This window comes from Stenella coeruleoalba, assembly GCF_951394435.1.
Source record: "Stenella coeruleoalba genome assembly, chromosome: 17".
NCBI lineage: Eukaryota > Metazoa > Chordata > Mammalia > Artiodactyla > Delphinidae > Stenella > Stenella coeruleoalba.
In genome coordinates this window covers 14,381,535-14,405,662 of record NC_137163.1, presented here as the reverse complement: position 1 = coordinate 14,405,662, position 24,128 = coordinate 14,381,535, and the positions used below count along the sequence as shown (strand labels likewise).

The following is a 24,128-nucleotide window of genomic DNA, read 5'->3' as shown; positions in this document are numbered from 1 at the left end:
ATTAACATTCACTCAGAACGATAACTCTGGTACCTCCTAGAAAGCTCCATTCACCCCAGAAATATACAAATGTGAGTTTTAAAAGGCACTTACATATTTTAGAAAAAAATTTTTTTATAAAGGAAAGAAACAAAAACTGTCTTCTGGTTGTTCACTGGAGTATCTAGAAAGTCATCCAGAACATTCTAAGCTACTGACCTGACTTGGCGTAAGAACACCATCACTGCTACCTCGTCTGGAAAGGATATGGTGCCCAAGACCATCAGATATACGACTGGGGCTGACCAGATGGATGCTTCCGAAACCCCTGATCACAGCCTCTACTGTCTCAGCCTTCAGGCCTAAGTGCCACCAAGAAACCTCACAACTGAAAGCCAATTACTCCCGAGTCCCAGGACCAGAAGCAGCCCCTCATGTCATACAGTCCGGCACCTCCATGTGTCCTGAACCTTTCTATCCAGTGCTTTAATGGGAAGGTCGTTATCCTCTCTAGGCAGCCTAAGCAGAGCTGGGCAAGTCTAACTACCAGCAACTTCCTTTTGTGTTGCACCGCAATCAACCTACCAGGCATCCCCTGTAGGTCCAAATTCTGCTAATTGGACAATGCCAGTGACTTTGAGTCACAGATGAAGACTGTTTCAGTCTCCATGTAAAATTCAGATAAAAGGATTATCACTGCAGCCAAGAACTTAAGGCCTCTGAAACGAAAATTCTGGAAGAGAGAAAGGAAAACCGCTACTTCTTCTTACCCCATCCTTTTCACCAAATTCCCAAACCTTTTCCAAGCCACAGATCGTCCTTGGACCCTCTTCTCCAAACTCATTAATCTCTCCTATCTCAAAGCTGGCATGTTGTCAACTAGGTAGAGTTCAGCTCCAAATTTTTACCATCCTGTTCTTTTATAGAACCTCAGATTCACTGTAATATGGTGGCAGTTTTATCTGCATTTACCTTTAGACTCACTACAACGTTACTGGCCACAAACCCTATTCCACTTGTCGAATGCTAGCTCTCAGGCACCTGAATTAGACAGAACATAAACTGCAGAAGCACCAAGACCAGGAAAACACATCCAAAAGAAACAAATGGGGCCAATACTAACAGAAAAACTGATCGTGGGTGAATATCCTGCTGTCTTTATCTTGAAATGGTCTCCTGGTTATTATAAGAACTGGGGGGGACATTTTTCAGAAATGCCAAAGCTTGAAAACTTTGTCCTGTCCTTGCCCCTCTTCTACCAAAGACTCCCATCTCTCCAGATGTTTCTTTTAATTCCAAATGAGAACTGCTTGCTTAGGAAAGAGGAAATTTGGTTTGGGGGATTTCTACCTAAAAAAGTTGTTGTCTCAAACAAACGCTCAATACTACCCACCCACAGAGCATCCTGATGGGGGGGGGGGAATACCCATTTTATCAGTTGTGATGCAGCAAATTCCAAATCGTGGTATCAAGAAGAATTAGTCTAGAGGGAAGGTCACCTGCTCACGTTCGAGAGAGAGTCCCTACATCTTGTTAGGTCTTAGTAAAATGTTACGAATGCTTTCAAAGTGGATGGAGCTAGATTTTTCTCTTAAAACTCCCAGTTCAAGCCGGAAGAGCAAAGCTGGGTCATGGATCTGATAATTAACTGGTTTGCAAATGACAATCAGCTGAGGGGGGAGAAGGGGCCTCTTGCACCAGCAGTCTCATTTTCCTTATCCAGCTCCCACCCTCATGAGCACCATGAAAAATCTCCCTACATAGCAATGATTCCCGGCTCCCACTGCAGCCTTTTCTAACATTCTCACGAGACTTAATAAAGGGTTTCAGAGATTATAGGCTGTGAAGGACAGAGGAGAAAATGACATCATTTCTGCAATAATTACTATACAACATTTGCAGAGAGGCTTTTATGCATCATCCCAAGGCTTCCAAGAAATTTATAGTCTCATCACCATGTACAATAAGCATGGAAACTGTCAAATTTTGGAGACCAGGTTGGGGGGAAGGAATGAGTCAAGTACAACTTTGCAAGGGTCTCAAATTAATAGATATTCTGCACTTGGGGACTTCAGATAGATTCTATTAGCTCCTATCTGTTCACAGGACCACTACATGTAAGGCAGTCTGACTGAAGACTTTCCACTTCAAAGAAAAATCAAGCACATGCTCATTTTCCCCAAGTAACACATTAACAGCAGAATTACCTTTTTTTGCTTTCTTCTGCAGTTTCAGTGTATCTGAGGACTTCTTTTTTATCTCTTGGCGAGCTTTTTTATATTCTAAGAGAAAGCAGAATATTGAAAAATTTTAACACTTAGCTCAACAGAAAACACTTTAGCAACAGCCACTACTTTCATCACCAAAAGCATAAACTATGACATGCAATAAATAGCTTTACTGGAATACGAAATGATAAAACTCTCGTGAGGACCTTTGACAGCAAAGGGGCTATGAACACGAAAACCAACAAAATGCACTGGGGTCTTTCCCTACAGTATTCATTCATACCAGCTTTGAGGAAACATGGTACCTGGGAACATTTTAATAAAAATTCTAAAATTCACAATTTCTCAGCTTAAGTATCAGGAAATGTTTTCAGTATTATCTACTTTCCCAAGGCCCAAATCCACAGTGCTTCATTCCAAAAAGAACCCACGTGGCAAGACGCTGGCCAGATGTTACAATTCAGAAAAGAGCCCCTCAGACTACAGCAGGAGAAACTAGACCGCATGGAAAAGAACTGGGAAAGGCCCAGCTGCTTTACTTTCACATTAGTACCAAGGCCAGACACTGTGGACATGGAGGAGGGGCGGCCCACGTGACTCATATCCCCACCGGCCACTTCCTCTTCCCCCACCAGCCTACATCCACCCTGGACTTTTCCATTTCTGTTGTTGGCATCTCCGTCACCCAGGCATGAACATCTGAAATGACAGTCACCTCTGATACTTCTCTCCTTTGCTACCCTCATCAACTAATCGCCAACTGGACCGGCTCCCACAAAGCCATCCCCGACCTTTCCCTCCCACCAGCCCTGAGCCTATCAGAGCAGGGCTCTCTCTTATATGCTCTTGGTAGCGCCTATGAGTCAACTCTTTCCTGTTTCATCCCCTCAGATCTGCCCACACGCTTTCCCTCCACCACACTTACTGCAGGTTGTATGATCCGTGGAGCAAAGTCTCCTGCCCCTTCCGTACCACCAGCACCCCACCCTTCGGCTCCAGGAAGACTGACAGGGGTGGCGTCTGCCTGGACCATTTTGTCCCCAGACCTAGCACATGAGGTACTGAGACCCACTGGTTGAAGGTTAGCTTACATCATTAAAAGTTTGGTTTTCAAAATGTGCTGAAATGCCCTAAGTGCATCTCTGGCATTTAAGCCTGCTGTTACAAATCACTTTTAACTCAGCTGATCACAATTAATGTCACAGAGCGCGATCAGGCTACCCACTGAGTGATGCTTCCTGCCCCAAACCCAGCACTGAGTCCTGCAATGGGATCACTTTTGACCCCTCATCCTCCAACACTGAGATGTCCACAGCAGCAGCGGTGAAAGAGCAGGTCCTCTGGGTGACATCAATGAACCCAGCAGAGGCACAGGCAGCAGCTGGCAACATGCCACCTGGGACTAATATGCACCTGCCGCCTTGCCCAGTACCTTTTGCGTGGTCTTTATCCAGCTGGTTGGCCACTTTCTTCCATTCTTCCATCTGCTCTTGAAGTGGGTTTATCAGACAGTCGATTAAAGCACTTGTACCAAAGGAGAAAGAGAAGGAGACATTAAACAGACACATTCTGTTGTCCAGGTTTACACTCAGTTGTCAAAACGTACCTGAATCACGATTACCTGAAGCAAGACAAGGCAGCATACTAAGCCCAAGTTCACATCCAAATCCCCCAATTTCACAGCAACCGTGTCCTCAGGAGGCTTTTCAATGGCTGCTAAGAAGCTGTACCCGTGACTGGTGGGCGCGACCTCTTCTCATGGCCCCCTTTTTCCACTCCCACACTCTATTAACAAGCAACGCTGCAGATCAGTGGGGTCACACCTCTGGCTGCACAAGGGAACCAGCTGGAGAGCTTTGAAAAGGTGAGGACACCGGGGCCTCACCCCATATCTGATATAAACTTGGAGGGTGGAGGGCCAGCATTACCTTTTTTTAAAAAAGGCCCACATGATTCTGACATGCATTCAGGATAAGTCATAAATGTAGACTGTGGACAGCCTAGGCAGGATCAGAGGGGTGAGGGGTCTCCAGGTACATCCCTTCTTATTTTGTGCACTCTCCCAGACTGCAGTTAAATGAGTGGAAAGGTAGCTCCCAACAGAGAGGGATCATGAGTCAGGGGAGCCGGGGTTTTTTGTGCAATGGAAGTAGGATCGACCCGATCCTACATTACAGAGATGTTGTTGGGAACTTAGAGAATGCCCATAGACTGTCTGAATGGCACTGGTGAGAACTGCAACAAAGGTATTCTCAGACTGCTTTTTGATGCTGGGCCTCCTGAAAATCTCTAAGCTTTTGGTACCACCCCCTCTTCTCTTACCAGGGTCTAGTGGTAAGATGCCCCTCGCAGGCACATCCTCTGGCCTCACTTCCTCCAGCTCTGTCCAAACCCTCCTTCTGAACAGACATGCTCCCTAACCAGCCTGTGTCCAAGAGCCGCCAGCCACCTCATCCCGCGTGTTCCTTCTCCCGTCATTCATCACCGCCTGACACTCTATCAGGTTTATACAGTGTCTGGAGCGTAAGCTTCATGAGTGCAGGATGTGTTTCCTACTCAGGGCTATGCCCTGTACACCTAAGACAATGCCGGCACATAGTAGCTGCTCAATACACAGTGGCTGTTGAACTGGAGTCTCTTCATCACTAAAATGGAATGAGGTGTCATAGGACGGGCCCCAGAATAAACAAGATGACGTGCGTGGGAGGAGGCGCAGGGGGTGCCTTCATGGGGAGCGCTCCCCAGGGCCGAGGAGGGAAGGAGGAAGCCAGATTTTATCACACGTTCCGGCAGGTGCTTTCCACTGCGTGGACGCTGCGTGCATCTGCACAAGAACACTTCAGAGATTCCTACGCCCATCTGACAGGGGCTGAGAGCCCAGCCCAAGACTACGGCCTGTCAGCGGCCAGCCCGGGGTTCAAACCTAGGCCCGGGTGACTCCAAGACCAGGTGCTTCCCACTACATCCTGCAGCCTCCTGAGGTGGTCCTGCAAGAGGGTCAGAGGGATTCCACCATGACAGCCTCTCACGCAACTTGCAATTCACAAAGCAGAGCGGTGCAGAAGTGCTGAATTATCAGCAGAAGTGCTGATCTGTTTGGGAGAACGTCCCACTCCCACTGGAACACTGGTGACTGCAGACCCCCGTGCCAGCCACTGCCATTTCTACCCATCCTGGACGCTTGTGAAACAGGCAAGAGGCTGGCAGCGTGGAAGGTTCTATGAGCCGCCCCCGCCCTCCTCGGTGGGCCTGGAGGACGTACACAAGGTCCCGGGTAACAGGGCGGCAGTGCATGCCTCACTCTCCAGCACGGCAGCTCCTCCTCCTATGAGGTTCCTGCAGGGGTGGGGGACCCAGGGGTCTCAGCAGGGCGCTCAGCGCCTCACACTGATGAAGCGTGAGGAGAGACACAGAGAAGATCCCAGAGGGGGGTGCAGGCTCCATGAGGCAAGGACCCAGGCTGTCTGGTGCTTCCCTGGAGCCCCAGGGCCCAGACCACCGTGCGGCAGAGGCCCAGCCAAGTACTTGTTCAGTGAGTGCGCAGAGGGACGGGCTGTGACGAGAGACGGGCTGTGGGGATTTAACGTTATGGGGAAACCAGTACTGCTTGAGGCGAGTTATGCTCTGTCTCACCGCTTCCTTAACCTGAAATCAGCAAGGGTGTCTGAGGTCTGGGAGAAACACGGTCCTCACCTGGAAAACTGCCTCAGCTTGGCTTCTATGCTCCGATGCCTCATGCACATCCTGGTTAAGGCCGAGCCAATCTCCCTGGTACCACCTGGAAAAGCAACAGAAGCAAACATGAGGGACAGGAGACAAGTAGGACTCACTGAGGTCCTTAAAGAGACAATGAAAGAATTATAAAACTGGCCAGATTTCACCATGTTATAAAACCCAAGCCACGGCCTTTCAGACTTCTCACCAGGCTTGTGCACACAGACGTAAACATCTGCGTATGGCTACATATCTTGAAATCATCATCAGAACAAAAGCTACCTTTACTATATACGATACCCTCTAATATTTTCTATTGGTTTTTTTTTTTGGTTTTTAGATGCTGATTGTGACCCAGAAGTTGATTTTACAACCCACTCATGGGTCTGAAAAAACCTCTCAAGGGAGATGATTAAAACAGTATCTGATATTTAGGGGAAAGCTGTAGTTTTGTTTTATTTTTTCCACTTCTGGCAAAATAATCCTCTTAGCATTACTCAGAACCACCAGTGAAGCCACTCCATAAAGCCACATATTCTAGAATACAAGTAACGTAGAGAAGAGCAGGGCTAAAGCAAGACGAAAGAGCAGGGTATGGTTTTTGATGGGTTTGGGTAACGCCAGAAAGAGAAGTCCTCAAATGCAGCAAATGTCGAGTAAACTGAAATACAGCTTAGTGCTCCCGAAATTCTTGTCATACTTTTCCCTTCAGGCACACCCTTTTCTAAGATTATTTTTGAAGTTCCCTTCCTTCCTCCCCTGAGAAACAATGCTTAAATCAGCATTTACTTGGGCGTGGAGGAGGGGGAAGTAGACTGTATCTGCAGATGGTCACTCTGCACTAAGCACTGGAAAGCACAATTATAAATGTTATGAAAACACTGGGGCTCATGAAATCGGAGGGAAAAGGGTCCCCAAAACCACTGTGTTTTTTTAAATTTAATTTCTTTTACAGACAAGGCCTTCAAGGGGAAGCACAGGAATTTATGGCAGGTTTAACCAAATCAAGTTAATAGGAAAAAAATTCCCTCCCCTATTAGTACTTGTGACATTACTATGGGCTGTATTTTCCACTCCGCCTTCTCTCCTAGAAATGCCAGTGCGCTGCTTCACTTCCACCTGTTTTCCATTTTATTCTGCAAAACGAGCAGGTTTCCAGAACCAAAAAATAAATAGTGGTGATACATATTTAATGTTTCTATATTTTATTTCAGTCTGAAAAGAAGCCTTCTGGAGCAATTCTTCCATTCTTCTAAAACAGGGTTTCTCGATCTGAACCCGACTGACACATAGGGGCAGGACGATTCTTTGTTAAGGGGCCGTCCTTTGCGTTGTAGGATGGTTTGCCGCATCCCTGGCCTCAACCTACCAAAAGCCAGTAGCAGTCCCCTAGCCTGTGATATCCAAAAATGTTTCCAGACAGTACCAAGGGCTCCCTGGGGAGCAAACTCTCCCCCAGTTGAGAAGCACTTCTGTAAAAGAAACTGAGTAAGAATGAAAGGTCATCGGAGGCTGACTTACTAAATGGCCAGAAGTATAAAATGTTGCCCTAGAGCTCCTGGCACCTGCCAGGAGTTAGTGACCACCGGAGCCTCACCATCTACACTGTAGCTTGCACTCCTCCACCCGGGAAAACCAGTAGAGGGCGCTGTTTTCACATGAGCCACTTGCCCTCTGGGCTCATTTCAGGTTCTTAAGCCTTTATTGCTTATAAGCAAGGACGAGGAACACTTAATCCGCAGGGAAATACCTCTTATTTTTCCTGGGCCTTCATTTAATTAAAAGTTAATAACCCGGCCATGCAAGGAAACGGGCACACTCATTCACAGCTGGTAAGAGTGTAAACCAGCACTTTTCTGGAGGAAAAGTTGGCAGCATTTATCAAGAAATGCCTTAAAAACAAGCCCCCTCTTTGACCCAGCAATTCTACCCCTAGAAATTTTACCAGAGGAAACAATTAAGGGTGAGAGCAAATCTTTACCTATGAGGACCGTCACGGAAATGTTGCTTACGGCAGTAAAAACTGGAAATAACATCCCATTCTAGGGAGCAGGTTGAATAGACCCTAGGACACAGCCACACAACGGACGAGCATGCAGCCACCCGAAGTGCTGGAGAGCGATGGTCAGGTCCCAGGAAGTGAGTCGTTTGTAGAGACCTGAGGATGTGCTGGGCCCTGGGATGAGTGCTTTGCACACGTGAGCTCATTTAATCCTCCCAACAAGCCCAGGTGTGCTGGTGTTACTATCATCCCAGACAGGAAGAAAGCTTTCCGTAATTTGGCCAACGTCACCCTGCTGGTAAGTGGGATTCTATCCCAGGCCACATCTACGGAGTCCATGCATGTAACCAGTCAGCACATGGTACTTACTACAGACAAAGGGAGAAGGGAGAGGGCAGAGCCCAAAACACTCCGCTGAGCTAACCTAACTACACACTCTTATGCATGTTGAGGCTTTACGGTCCAGCTCTCAAATTTTTGTTCCTGAGCCTAGAACTGTTGAATTGGCACCACGGGAACTAAGCTCCAATCTTTGCTAAGCTGTTAACACAGAGCTAAGTGACCGAGAGCTGCTTCGTTGATTACCCATGAGTTTGAGTCTCCTCAAAATAAAATTCCGCAGCTGGAAAAGATCACCTCAAAGCTCAGCTCCCTAACCCCATTTCTCTGCTCCCGACTTCTGTCAGCTTCCCAGATATTTTCATACATTGCCACTGGTCATTTATCATCCCCAGGAAAGCCCTAGGCTTCCCAGAGGCAGCTGAACTGTGGGATGAGAACAAGCAGTTTCTCAACATGCTGTGTGCAGCCCACCACTGTGCTCTGCAGCACAGGGCTTCCTGTGAGAGAAGGAAATGAAGAACCAGAGCAAACTCCCAAATTGCAGTGTCTCTGTCCAAGTGGCACAAGGGCAGGAGACAGGCAGCTGACATCCTCCGTGGACCCCAGGACCCAACCATTAGAATTTGCTGCTGATCTCAGCCACGCAGGGCCCTCTAAAAATAGCTCCATCCATGGATGTGCTTCACAGGGTCTTCTGCTCTTCCTGACCCCTTGCTAAGAACTAGGAAAAAAAAAATCAGCAGGTTTGAATAAAGCTTCAGAGGAAGCTGGCTTTAGTTACGATGCCAGAGCCGACATCTGGAAGAGCTCTGAGCTGACAGAGAGAATATTTATGGAATCAAATGACTGCGATGTACTCAGCAGCCTGCGAGTAAGGACAAGATCTTACTTGTTTTCTGTTTTCCCTGCACCCAGCACTGGTACAGACTGAAGAAACCAACATGGACCACTTGGAGAGCATTTTTTTGCTATACCTGGAGGTGGAGCAAGGGACTGGGTTTGTCTTTCGTTTAACACATAAATATTTGTGTATCATCTTTGGCACACAACAGAAGACTCAAAATGAATACAAGATCCTTATTATCTTACAAAAGGTCTATACTGATTCAAGGTCAGCCTGGAGAAACAATGGTGTATTAGTTTTTTTTTAATTGCAGTTTAGTTGACTTACAATGTTGTGTTAGTTTCTGGTGTACAGCAAAGTGATTCATATCTATATATTCTTTTTCAGATTCTTCTCCATTATAGGTTATGACAAGATATTGAATGTAGTTCCCTGTGCTATACAGTAGGACCCTGTTGTTTATCTAATTTTCTATTGTTGCTGTAATAAATTATCACAAATTTTAATTTTAAATATATTAAATTTATCAATATTTTAATTTAAAGCAGCACACAGCTATTATCTTACAGTTCTGGAAATTGGAAGTCCAAAATCAATTTCTCCAGGCTAAAATCAAGGTGTCAGGAGGGCTTCGTTCCTCTGGAGGCCCAGAGAATCTGTGTCCTTGACTCTTCCAGCTTCTACCGGCCGCCTGCACTCCTTGGCTCCTGGCACCTTTCCCCACCTTCAAAGTCAGTGTTGTCACAACTTCAGCCTTCTCTAACCTCTGCTTCTGTCCTCACATCTTCTCTGACTCTGATCCTCCTTCCTCCTTCTTATAAGAACTCTTGTGCCGTACTGGACCCACCTTAATAATCCAAGATAATCTCCCCCATCTCAAGATCCTTAGCTGAATCATATCTGCAAAGCCCCTTTTGTCACGTACAGTAACATATTCACAGGTTCTGGGGTTGAGGACGTGGGTGTTTGGGGGGGCATTATTCTGCCTACCAAAGACGAATAGGAGTTGTTAATTTGGGGAGAGGGCAAGGGGCACTATGGTCCACTCTCCAGAGTCCATCTATTCCTCCCCAGAGGATTAATCAGGGCCAATGATCGAATGCCATCCCCTTTGGCAGTGGCTGGTTCAGGGATGAGACAAAGATGGAGAGGTTGATGGGGAGGCCTTTGGGGAAAATGTCCCTATGTCCCTGATCTTTTTTTTTTTAATAAATTTATTTATTTATTTATTTTTGGCTGTGTTGGGTCTTCGTTGCTGCGCACGGGCTTCAGTAGTTGTGGCACATGGGCTCAGTAGTTGCGGCACATGGGCTCTAGAGCGCGGGCTCAGTAGTTGTGGCGCACAGGCTTAGTTGCTCTGCGGCATGTGGGATCTTCCCAGACCAGGGCTCAAACCCACGTGCCCTGCATTGGCAGGAGGATTCTTAACCACTGCACCACCAGGGAAGTCCCAAAAATGTTCCTGATCTTAAGAGCAACACACCGAAGAGACCCCACAGGTCATGAACTGGAAGCAGGCTGCCCAGCTGCTGTGGTCAGCCAGCATTCTGGCCGTGGAGACACCTGCCTTAGGAGGAGGCCCGTCCTGTGGACAAAACACAGAAGGAGCCCGAGTCTCCAGTGACCTCGCTGGGCTGCCAAATTAACACAGTGGGGAGCCTGCTCTCCTGGACCTGGGGCTCCTGTTTTGCAAATTCACACATCTCCTTATTTTTAAAGCAACTTTGATTTGGTTCTCTCTTTTGCCAGTTTAAAGAAAACGGAAGGGAGCAACAGCCTCGTGCTTCCTCACAGCACCAGGAACCACCCCGTGGCCAAAAGAAATACTAAGTCCATCACTCGCTGCTGAGAAAGGCACAGATACTTTATGGCAAAAATCTTCATTCTTTTCAGTGTGATGCACGTTAAGAATTTTCTCCCATAACAAGCAAAGGTTTTTATGATAAATTAGTACAAAATCAGCTGACGATCAAAACTGGGGGATCTGCAAAGGAGATGATCAGTAGAAAGAAAGAAGTAAAAAGCCTAGAGGTTAGACTATCAAAGTATGAACATGGGGGCAGAATACGATGAGTTTTGCACATGAAGACACAAATTCCACAAACATTTATTCAGTATTGTTTAGTTTCCTAGGGCTGCTGTAACAAAGTACCCCAAACTGGTTGGTTTAAAACAACCAAAATTTACTGTCTCACCATTCTGGAGGTTAGAAGTCCCCAAACCAAGGTGTCGGCAGGGCCCTGCTCCCTCTGAAAGCTGCAGGGGAAGAATTCTTCCCTGCCTCTTCCTAGCTCTGGTTGCTGGCAATCCACAGCTGGTAGATGCGTCACTCCAGTCTCTGCGTCTGTCTACACATGGCAATTTCCCCGTGTGTCTGTCTTCACGTGAGACATATGTGAAGGCATTCTCCTCTCTGCCTGTATCTGTGTCCAAATTTCTTTCTTCTTATAAAGACACCAGTTGTATTGGATTAGGGCCTACCCTAACGACCTCATGTTAACTTGATTACACCTGCAAAGACTTTATGTCCAACTGAGGTCACATTCACAGGTACCGGGAGGTAGAATGCAAGTTGTCTTTTTGGGGGGAATACAACACACCCCATAATAAGTATCTACCATACAACAAGGATTAAAGTCATTCCAAAGATGACAAAGACCTAGCCCTGGGGGGGCTCACAGACTGGCTGGGGGATTGCTACGAAATGGTGCAGGGAATGTGATTGTTGCAGCAACCCTATGACGTAGGTACTATTGTCTGCATCTTATAAATGGAAAAAACTGAGGCTCTGCCTGGTTAACTAACAGGCTGAGGGCCACAGAACTGGTAAGCGGTAGAGCTAAGATCCAAGCCCTGCTTTTACGGATGCCGACAGGCTCTCTCCCACCATGACAAGCCGGAGGCATTCCCCACCGAGGACAAAGAGACACATTAAAGTCCCCAACATAATACACACCTTTTAATGCCTATTGGGGGAGGATACAGGCAGTGGGGGGATAAGGAGAGGAGAGCCACTGACCCACTGTTCCTTCCCCCCGCAAAGCCTGACATGGCTACACCCCCCAGACTGCCACCTGCCACGGTGGCTTTGCAGACAGAGGCGGGCCGGTGGCATTCATCTAGTGGCATCGCCCATCCCTCCATGCTGCCTCACTTGCAGGTGGCGTCCATCTCCCCACGCAGCGGAGGACTAATGGACAGGCCACCCTGGGGTTTACAGTGTGCAGGTGGTGAACGAGGCTGGAAAAGCTGTTCTTTCAGGCTCGGCTTCTGCTGCAGGAGGGGTTGGGGCTGGAGGAAGCGAGGCGTAAGAAGTGCCCAGGTGGAACGCACGGCTACGATAAGGTGCTGTGCGTCTTGGCCACCCCTCTGAGCGCCGATGTTGTTGGGAGGCTAATTAAGCATCAGACGGCACCCCTGGGACAGGAAAGTGCTCTCTGAAACCTCTGCAGGGGAGAGGGTCACAGGGACAGGCCCACCCAGGGCAGGTCCTGACCTCAGCACTGCTGACATTTTGGACCAGATTCGTCTTTGCTGAGGGAGCTGTCCTGGGCACTGGAGGCTGTTTTCGTTAGCCCTCCCCCACGCAAGTCAAGTCGACCAGGAATGTCTCCAGACATTGTCAATCGTCCCCTGGGTGCAAAATCGCCCCCGTTGCGAAGCACTGGCCTAGGGGAACATGTGTCCACCCACGAGGAGGGTCGCTGACTCCGGGCCGGACCTCAGGAAGCCTCAGCTGACACACTCCACTGTCACAGCAGCCGCTATGCGAGCTATTAGCTGGCTGCCCACCCCCAGCTTCACAGCCTCAGACAGGCAACTCCTGTCCCCACAATGAAGAAAAGACTCCACTTGCCACTAGAGACACACTGATTTCAGAATACGAAATTGACATTGCCCACAAAATCAATAGGCACAAACTCCCTCACCCACAAACTTAGGGACACAGGAATTCAACCAGAGGCAGGATGTGTTCAAGTCCAGAATATGAGAATACCCAAAGGATTACGAAAGAGCCCAAAGCCCACGGCAGGCAGAATCTAAGCACAGAAGTCCCACCATCTGTATCGTTAGGAGAACTCCTCTGTGAGGCCAACAAGAGGCAGGGGAGAAAGACACTGACCTCAAACCACTCAATGGCTTGTGACTTCTCCCTGGACACCAGCTAGCGATGCACTGTCAGCCCCAAAGCGTCTCTGAAAATCTGTGACTCTGGACACCAAACAGGCAACCAAGCACACCTAACCTGACAGGTGCTCTCTCTCTGTGGATACGTGAAAGTGCCTGCTGCACCCAGTTGTTTGTAAGTTTAAAAGCTCTGGGGCTTCCCTGGTGGCGCAGTGGTTGGGAGTCCGCCTGCCGATGCAGGGGACGCGGGTTCGTGCCCCGGTCCGGGAGGATCCCACATGCCGCGGAGCGGCTGGGCCCGTGAGGCATGGCCGCTGGGCCTGCGTGTCCGGAGCCTGTGCTCCGCAACGGGAGAGGCCACAACAGTGGACGCCCCTGTACCACAAAAAAAAAAAAAAGTTCTAAGAGAGGTGGCCATGTTCCCAGGCACATAACCACCAAACATACCAAACATCAAATACAACTGCAGGTTGCCCCGTGACATAGTTTTATCAGAAATCTTTTTCCAAAACATATGTTTATCCACACCCAATCTTACCTGTTGAGGGGTAAGTGGGCCCCCTCGCCTGTCCATTGACCCCCAAAAGAGTCCTGGGGGCACCTTAGCAGCTGTATCCCACCCTCTCTCTCCTCCGTGCCACACACCTGGGTGACAGGCAGACCCTAAGTAGCCTGCAAGCCGCAGAGCGTCCAAAGCAGCCGCTTTCCCACTGTGGCTGGTTTGGAATCTTAGCACAAACTCCTTGGCATCTCCCGAATCAGCGTGAGGGTCAGGAGGAAAAGCAGTAGAGCCGAAGGGTTAAGAGCTTGGCTCTGAAATCAGACAATGTGGATTCAAAGCCCAGCTCCCCCGTTCGCCAACTGCGTGACCTTGGGAAGGGTCTAACTTGCTTAGATTCAAATGCTGATGACTGTACTCCAAAAAAATGGTTATGCCAATTGGTGTTTCATGTCATCTTTGTTGCATACAAATACCACATCCCAAATGCATCATCTGTAATTTCCAGCTGGGGCTTCTTGTGAAACAATCTGAGGTAGCCTAGATTTTTGTTTTGTTTTGTTTTGTTTTGTTTTTTACGATTTTTGTCCCCGATCTTTTACAACTGCCTCATCCATATTTAATTTGATGGCAATATATATATTTTTTGAAAAGCAACTTACTTTTATCTTTCTAAACATTCCACTTATTCTGCAGAAACAAGCAATCTTGATTTTCACACTCCTATCCCAAAGATTTATGTACCTTATAATTAAATAATGTAATGACATACAATTGGCATATACAGGTCTGGGAACACACACAACTGACCCTTGGTTAAGCTGACAGCTCAGGTAGAAGAAGTGTGTGGACACAGAGTGAAGCCTACTTAGCTTCGAGCTTGTTGCAGGCAGGGGTTGGTATATTTTATAGAGAAAATAAAGAGCCCTGGTTGCATCGATGGGCCAATTAAGTAGGACTTTGATGTAGCAATAATCAGCCAAGTCCTACAAAAGGGCGAAGGCCAGAGTAATTACTCAGGCCTGGTTGGAGTGTCCATCCACAGTGACGCGTTAGCCAGCGTGTGACAGCCCTCACTTCTCCCGCATGTAATATCGCCCTTCCCCGAGGAGCTAGCTAATGGGTACACAGAAGGCAAGGTAAGAGTCCAAAGGAACAAAGCCAGAACTGTTCCGCTGGGGCTCAGGGTGGGCCGCCCCCAAATATGCCATACTGGCATATTGATTATTTTGAATTAAAGTTACTTAAGAAATGGCCAATGCAAGAGAGACACTCTGACCCTCCTTTCTGTCTCCCTGAAAGCAGGAAAGGCATCTCTCATGTGAAAGGTGCCCTCCCTGCATCTGCAAAGTAGAAGGACCCCCTTTTGGCCAGAGAGGGGGAATGCGGGCCAAGAAACCTTGTTACTCCTTTCGTTTACTACGCCAAAACCAAACTCTGCTTAGATTCTTCCCTAATTGGGCACACAAAACCTACATTTCTTTGTCCTGTCAATTTCTTACAAATTTATTGGGTTTTTTAACTCTAAAAACTCTCAAAGTTGCCTGCTCTGGCCCTTTTGTTGGTCCCATTTCTATGAGACCTCCATGCACACGAATGAAAATGTGTGTCTTTTTCTCCTGCTAATCTGTCTTGGGTCAATGTTATTATTAGTGCAGCCACAAGAACTCAAGATAGGTAGAGGGGGCACCTTCCACCTCTTTGACAGTTCCTTCTTCCCTAACATCTTCGAAGACCAAAGGCCAAGAAGGAGTAAGTCCAGAAGGCCCGCCGGGGAAGGATCTCCTCCTTACCAGCAGTTATGCACCAACCAAGTGGTCACTGGATGGAACTCAAAGCTGTAGCGCTGAGAGGTTCACGGTCAAGCACCTGCAGTGAGCTCACCTCTCGGTGGTCCCCACCTGCCTGGCTAACCAGCTTAAAGGTGCCCCCAGCCCGAGATCTCTCTTCGTTGTTTATTTTCATGTCACAAAGCTCAAGACCGTTGTGTCACCAGCCTCCTGCTAACAAAGAATGGAAAGGAAAGTTCCCATGGAATCCGGGACCACTTCCACAATGACCTGCGTCAGGTTGTGGGTTCAGCAAACAAGGAAAGAATGTCTCACTCTCCTTCCTCTCAAGCCCCTGCTCTCAGAGCCCAGAACCCTGAAATGTCAGGTGTCTTTTCACCTTGATGGCAGGCAAGAGGGCTGCCTGGGCTGCACATCACGGGAGCCACGTCTGCGTGTACCAGCCGCCACTCTGGCCGGCCCGGTGGGCACACCATCTGCCAGCCCGGGGGGTGCCGGGGGCCCCCACGGTTCCACAACCGCCACGCCAGCGCCACGCCTGACGGTGAAGCCAGTGTGCTCGGGGATGCTTCCATTTCACAAGCTTAAGTGCTGGTACACAGACTGCGAGAGGCAGAGCAAGAGAGTCTCAAAGTGGCACCTGGGTGTGAGGCTGAGTTCTAAGAATAAAGAAGGGAACTCAATTCTGATGTCCGAAGAGACTCAACCATGACACCCAGCTAACAAAGGCCACACTTTTCCCAAATGTTCAGTCCAAGGGACCGAGTCCAAAAGGCCATTAGATGGACCCCTACAGTGAGACCAACAACAGGGTCAGCAGGGAGGCCTCGGGCACTCCAGGCAGGGGCCCAGCAGGACCTCAGGTGGAGGCTGGCACACCTGCTTGAGGTTCTAGGCAGCGGATCTTCCAGGTGACCTCCAGGCTGGATTAGATGAGCCCCCTTTACCGCTGTAAGAAAAATGATCTTATGGCATCTGGGATGCTGGAAGAGACACAAGGGGCGTTCCTATATTCCACAAACACTACTGTGTTCGACGCTACTGTGGTCTGACTCTTGGACTGTCAGCAGAGGAGACAACCCTTGCCCTCCTGGGATGCAGCTCATCTAAACTCGGAAGCCACAGATTTCAGGGTGACCTTAGGGCTGGGAGGTGCCTCGGAAAACTCACGAGGCACAAACCAGTGGTTCCTTACTGCTCGGCACCCAACGCTTGCCTTTAACGAGCAGAGCAGCTCCGGATGCCCCCCCAGGAGTCCCTCACTCACTGCCGTTTCTCTTGCTCAGGGAAATGCATCCGTGTCCTTCACTGTGTCCCTGTGAGAAGGCTGGTTCCTGTCGGGGGCGCTGTCATTTTCATTAAAGGTCTAAGGAGGCACTCAGGGTATTAAGAATATCAAAAACCAAACTGTTTCTTCTGGCTTCCTCAGCATTTTATTTTTATTCTTGGGCGCAGAAAGATGGACAGCGGAGAGGTGGCATCATTTAATGCCCTGTATCTGTTTGACTACAGGGAGGGAAGGGAAAGGGACCAACAACTAGTTCCTGGTATTACGAGTTACCATACAGACCATCTATCATTTATATCGGCCACTCAGTAGAGACACTGGTCATCCATAAATCACTGAAGAGTATGCAGATACCTCATGCTAGTCCTTAAAATGGTCTCAATACTATCCAAACATTTCTGTATGTGCTATTTAAATCACCGAAATATTCTTGCAACAAATACACGATCTGGTTTCAAGGAAACGAACGAATGAGAAACATGAGTAATATTTTAAGCAGTGGAAGGATCTGTCCCTTTGTCTTCAGAGGGTTACTTAGGACAAAAGTGGAAAAACTTAAAAGATTTTCAAAAATAAACCCGGAAAGCTCCTGGACAAAGGAAGCCTGACTTCCCTTTTGCTACAATGGCAGTTCTAACCTGCGTCCATCCTCAAGGAAGAGAAAAACATGCAGAGTTTCCCGTTCAGAAACTGTACTCTTGGGCTACTGTATGTGGCTGAGACGTGTGGGACAATCCAGCTGGTGTTCATGGGGCACCTACTACTGCGCATGCAGCAAATGCTGGGCACAGGTTTTGGGAAGATGCCCTTGTGCCCACACCCGGGGCGGAAGATACTGCAAACTGTTATCAGCTGACAGTCTTTCAGCCAATCTCACACTTCCCAGCTTCTCCCACTTCACGACTTTTCAAAAAGCAGAGGAAACAAGAAAGAAAGAAAGAAAGAAAAAACTACACACAGTCCCACCACCATCTGGTGGCTTCAGACCAGCAAGCACGAGATTCTGGCATGCACGGTACTGGCAGCCACAAAGACCAATATTCCTCTCCTTATGTTGCTATTTCAAAAGCAAAGTGAGACTGGTAATATGGAAACACAAAAACACGGACACGCTCGCACTTCTAGGAAAAACCCTGGTAGGAGCAAAGGCATTCCGACAGGGACTCTTCTCCACCTTCACTTCTGATGGAATGGCGCCTGGTTGAAAAGTACTGCGGGAGTGTCACCTGGGAAATGCCGCCGGCTCCCCGACATCTGCCACCATGAACTCCCGCTGCCAGGGTCTGCCTCTGCTGTATGGGTGCAGAAAGATGCTCCGGCTGGAGCCAGGCCTGAGCAACTCGAGGACGCCAACACGCGCCAGCAAAGCAGATGTGGGTTGATGTGCAAAACCGCACGTCGATTTCTTAGCTCATGAAATTGAACTGTCAGGCAGATAAGATGCTCACAGCCACTGATCTGAGCATTACCTCCCAGGCGGCTTTCAGGGATAAATCTCAAGATGGCTTGAGGAATATGGAAGCAGAGGAGGGCAGTTCGTGTTTTAGGGGCCAGAGTTAAGAGCCTGAGGCACCCATCTCCCCCAAAGGGTTGAGACCCCAGAAATGATGCCTCTTTGCTACTCCTCTGGCTCTGCTTCTGTTGGTGACCCAGACCCCTCGTGACAGAGATTATCCTTAGGACAGTTTATCCTAAAACCTCCAGTATCTAGAGTCAGGTTACCCTTGTGTGCTGCTGGCCTAAGAGCTACTCTACTGTTTTAAGGGGCTTCTATACCTCCCTGAACTATGCCAGAATGTGCTGGCTTTACCATCTCTCAGGAAACAATCTTGTTGCTTTCCAAATCATTAAGAGTAGCTACCATTTGCTGAGCGTTGGCAATCTAACAGGCGCTTGTAAGCACACTGTATTCAATTTTTTAAATCTCATGATACTCCTTCCACAGGTATCATTGTAAGGTAAGGATTATTATCCTCATTTTACAGATGAGGACAAGGGTGCTCAGAGAAGTTAAGTAATTTGCCCACGGTTGCACAGGAGAATTCAGGACTTGCATCCAAGGCTGGGTCCATAGTTAGAACTTTTAACCATATGTGAAGACATCTCATTGTTGCTAACATGTACCAACATATTTGGTGGATGAGAAGTTGGGTTTTTACTCTCCAGCCCCATCCTGTGATTGAAGGAAAATAAAAACCCTGCCACCCAGACATCTATGTTATCAGCCAGACTCACACTGCCGCCACTTCAACTGTGTGTGAGCGGGCTGGTCTGCATGCAAGGCCCTGGGATCAGGTGGGCATAGGCTGTCTCAGCACGCCTCACCTCCTGCAAGCTTCCTGTGGCACTGGGGTGCTATTTATTCGCTATTATTCGCGCAGAGGACCCTTCCCTACTTGCCGGAATACTCTTTCCCCAAATCACCCTTTCAGCTACTGACCCATCCCAGGAAGGGCCGCTGAAGTATCGTTTCCCAGAAACGGCCATCCCTGTTTAGCCAAATTCAGCATCCCTTGGTCTTCTACAAACACTGTGTTTCTCATAAAACAGCACATAAAGTGCATATCTTTGGACATAGTAGGTGCTCAACAAACCTGACTAAGTGGGACCTGGCAGATAGGCCAAGCTTCAAGTTCTAGGCCCGTAACACTGGCTCTTCCCAATTCTCTTAGTACATCTCCCTCCTCCCCATTCTTTTCTCCATCCCTACTCCACACCCCACCCATCCCTGTAATAAGGAACCCATCAGGAGAAGTTAAGATTTAAGATTCCAAGGGAAAAGTGGTTGTACTTAGGCCGAGACTACACCCGTGGCACTGGAAATGCAGTCAGAGTTCCCTTTTGTAGCTAACTTCCTAGCCAAATTCACTTAAGATCATTCAAACAGACTTAATTACCATCCTAGTGTTTTCTTCCCCTCAGTTTCTATTTCGAGTCGTACCTTCCCCCAGCGGTTTCTGAATGAATGTTTGGATGGTTTCTGACCTAAGAGTAATTGAAACTCTAACCCTGGTACAGCCAACAGGAGGCTGACTCTTACAGCCAAACCGAGAAAGCAGGTCTAAGGCTCCAGGCTGCAAGAAAGCAGCACCGTGACACAACCAGCGTGTCCTTAGGACCCTACAAGCCAGGCCAGCCCTGACCTCCCATCCTCCATCCAGGGTGCAAACTGGTTTTAGTTCCTAGCTCCCCAACCGAGTCTCAAGGTCAAGCAGTAGTAATGTGGGTCCCAAAACTATTCCTCTCCCTGATTCCCTGAGGACCCCACCACCACGCGGACCATGCCAGGTTAAATGCAGGTGGACCAGGTGCCCTGGACAGGGAGGACAGACACGTGGAACGTGACTGTTCACCGTGTTGCACGCCCATTGGACACGGGGGTTTTGCTGGGACAGGCTCCTGCTGGTGAAGCTTCCCCACCCCTGCCAGGTGTCTTCCTGCCAACAGAGAAACGGCAACTCTGGGTCCAGAGAAAAGAGGAGGCTTTGGGAGCATCAGACAACGTTTGAGGGCAAAGTGGCTCAATGGAAGCTGAGAGCGGGTCACAGAGTGGTCCTCGGTTCCCATTGGCCTCCATCCCTCCCCATGCCTGGGACAATAAGAAGCCTGCAGAGAACTCAGTATAACAAGGTGGACATGGGGCTTCCCTGGTGGCGCAGTGGTTGAGAGTCCACCTGCCGATGCAGGGGACACGGGTTCGTGCCCCGGTCTGGGAAGATCTCACATGCCGCGGAGCGGCTGGGTCCGTGAGCCATGGCCGCTGAGCCTGCGCGTCCGGAGCCTGTGCTCCGCAATGGGAGAGGTCACACCGTGAGAGGCCCGCGTACTGGGAAAAAAAAAAAAAAAAAAAAAGGTGGGTGTGGAGTAATGTTTCTCCTCTGCCTTGCACAGGACTAGAAGCTCAAAGGCCTCCAGCACTGGCACTTAAGTAACGGAGGGAAGGAGCGAATAAGGGGGCCAGATGATCACTAGCTCACCTCCCCGTTCCCATGCATATACACACGTCGTCACACTTGTAGCGCTGTCCTGGGTTTACTACTTCTTGGGCCTGTGTCCCCCATTGATAGGGGACCTCCAGTGACAGTTTCTGAACCACCCCTGAATTCCCAGTGTCTGGCAAGATACATGACCCATCTTTGACTCAACAGATATTTTGCAGATAAAGGAAACCAAAAAAGCAAAAAAGCAAAAAATAAATAAAAAGAAAGAAAGAAAAGTTTAATAATTGGATAACATCCTATTCTGAAGAGCTGAGCTAAATGTGAGCTCCCAGGAGAGGCTGCTAAGAGGTTGTTTTTGAGTATTAGACTCACCCCTGGATCCACTCTGCCATGATGTGAAGACAAAAGGGAACAGGGGTTCTGGATGGAAAAGCTGTGAATTCTGGGAGTCCTGCCTGGTTTAAGGTTCAATATCGTCTAGGGAAAGAGCATCATATCTAAATGCTAATTTGACAAAGAATATTTAGACCAATGTTTGGCTATTCTGCCAACCTTTCAAATGAAATATCTGAGCACCTACTACCTGCAAGCCATTGAGGAAGCATAAGAGAGTGAGTCCTCTTCCAGGTAAGAGTGCACACAGAAGAAAAACAAGGAAGGCAAAACAAAGAATCGAGTCTTTTTGTTTTAAGATTCGGGGCTGATAATGGACCTCAAAAATCCCCATTAGGATGGAAGAGGGTCCATGAAAATGTTCACAATATTCCGAGCATATTTTTTTTAGAAGATAATTACTAAGAATCTCAGGAAGCTTCAGATCCCCTTATATGCTGTTAGAAAAGCCTTTGCAGGAGCAGCTCTGTTGCCATGACAACAATCACTTGGCTGAGTAGAAAGGAGGACGAGGGACCTACCAGATGGTATTCTCAACAGTCAGCCCTGAGATTTTTTGAAGGCACTTTCTAAAGGACCTTCAGCATCTCGGAGTTACAGAATTTACAAGCTGAATGAGACCTTAGGAGTAACCTAGTTTTTGCAAGTCACCGCAACTTCTCTTTTCTCACCCTTGCCTGAGTTGCCTAGACTCAGCTGAAACAGCTCTAGGGCCAGAGACCATACTCTGCCCCATGCTCACAGGAAGAGGGCAGGGAGCTCTCTACCCCCATAATCCTTAGAGTGGAGTGAGCATAGGTTTAGGAAGAGAGGGAGTTATTTGAAGAAACTTTCCCTCCCCAGGCAGAAGGTTTGGGTAAAGCATTCTGGCCTCTTTGGCAATGGCTGCCACCGCTCAATGAGTCTGAACAAAACAAGAACAGCCATGGAAGGTAGCTCCTCCCAGGTCTTAAGCACAGAGCTGGTTTCTAATTCCAGTCATCGAGTACCACCTGGAAATTCATAATTGTCACCTAAACAGCAAGAGTACCAAGGACCCTGGTGGTACTTGGTAAACCACATAGGAGGCTGCATATGGCAAAAACATAACCACATGGCTTCTCTCCACCTGCTGCATACACAGTGCACGCGTGTGCGTGCACATGCACACACACCCACCACGATGTGCCTCTTTACTCACCCTGCAGAGCATCATTGAGGACGGCTTCTCCCAGGGCCCTGGTCATTTTTTGAGATGAATGCATGTGGATTCTTAGATAACTCCCAGGGGGACACATTTATGTAGACCAGGATTGGGAGAAGAGGACAGGGTGAGCTGGGGGGATTGCAGGGTAAGTAATTCATAAAAGTGGGTGCAAGCCTTACTGAAGGGGAAAACCCACACCTCGCCCACATGTGCTGCTATGAGAAGCGGCACGGCCTGCAGAGGAGCCTTCCAGATCAAGCCAACGTGAAGAAGCGACCTCCAGGCATCTCCTGACCCCACCCCCATCATGGTGAGGTACCAACACAGCAGGTGCCCGGGAAGCTCTCCTAGGTGCCTGCTTCCATTCTGTCCGCAGCTTCCTTCAATTCACTGTGCCCTGCACCTCATCACTTCCCAGATGGCTCTGGACACCATCTGCATCTTCCAACAGACACTCTGGGCCAGTGCAGCGGTACCTGGGACCACCACCATGAAGCAAGCTTAATGGCTCATTTCATATGCGAAAGAGTCAGAAAAGTGTAAAGGAAAGAATCTATTTTTAAACTCCAGTGTACTTGGCGCCTTATAAAGTATTTCTACCATCCCAAAAGAAGACTTTGAAAAAATGAAAAAGATTTGCATGACCTACAGTCCTCTCCTTGATACCAGACACCCAAGTGGGCTTATTTTCACAGGAACAGATTTGATATGAAGACAGCACCAGTGAGCAGGGGTCTCCCCAAAAGGCTGCCATGCAGCCCCCCAGGGTTTGCCACCAACGTTTCCAATCAGGATCCCAGCACTCCTTCGGTGAAGAACCCAGCAAACCATCTTGCTAGTACTCCATCGGCAAACTTTTAAGTTTGAGGCAGGAATTAACTCCAGTAAGAATCCGTGTCGATTCTGTGAGCATCCCAGAGAGATGGCATTACACCACTCCAAACCAGTGGTGACAACTGGGGGAGACAAAGGTAGAGAGCGGCTCCCTACCAGAAGGCGGAGGAGAAAGAGGGTGGGACAGGCAGGCGTAGGCTCGTTCCTGGTCCACAGAAAGAGCTGGCCCTCCCCCTCTGCGGGCCTGTCAGCCAAGTTTCCAGAGGACCACGCAGGGCCGCAGGAAATGGCACAGGCGGACAGCCATGAGGTAAGAATGGCTCTGTGTCCGGATGGCTGAAAAGACCAGCTCCCAGCCCTGGAGAGGCTGGTTTATTTTAGGAGACAATTACCAGTTATTACAAAGCTGAAACTGACCATTCAGGTAGAAGTCTTAGCATCGGGGATCTTCTGGTTCCAAGCAAGAAAACAGGAAAAGCTATGACATTTGAATGAGGCCAAGTATAAAGAGTGTGTCTGTGTGCATCTGTGTGTCTGGGTGTCTATGAGAGACGGATACAGACACGAGTGAACCCAAGAGTAGGGACAGGTTAAGGCACCTGACAATACTAAACCACTAGGTTAACACAGAATTGCATTCAGCCCACAAACAAGCATTCAAAAGCAGACTAAGGACTGCTTAAAAAAAGAGAGACACTAAAGAAACCCAATTTTCTTATTTTTTAAGGTCAAAAGACTGAGACCCATCTGGTGGATTAATAAGCCCAGGACACCCACCAGCCAGCTGAGTGCCCCACCAGAGAAACAACCAAATCCCACATGCAGGCTATTTCTCTAATTTCTTTCTTCGGGAAACAGGGAGAAGGGAACCCTAGGGAACGTTTCTCTGGCCCTGGAGAGATGGCCTGTTACTGAACGCCTGAGACGGACAGTAACAGGCCCAGCCGAGCACGAATCTAG

At 48.5% G+C, this 24,128-nt stretch overlaps 1 protein-coding gene across 10 annotated transcripts in view; it reads right to left on the bottom strand.

Annotated features, from left to right (window-relative positions):
- MTSS1 (MTSS I-BAR domain containing 1) overlaps window positions 1–24,128 on the bottom strand; it is a 260,477-nt gene that overhangs the window by 31,277 nt on the left and 205,072 nt on the right. For all 10 annotated transcript variants that reach the window (XM_079902289.1, XM_079902291.1, XM_079902290.1 and 7 more), the window contains 3 exons: window positions 5,901–5,985; window positions 3,640–3,731; window positions 2,187–2,261 (listed from right to left, as the gene is read on the bottom strand). In XM_079902289.1, coding sequence (XP_079758415.1) covers window positions 2,187–2,261; window positions 3,640–3,731; window positions 5,901–5,985 — 252 coding nt within the window. The remainder of the gene's footprint in view (window positions 1–2,186; window positions 2,262–3,639; window positions 3,732–5,900; window positions 5,986–24,128) is intronic.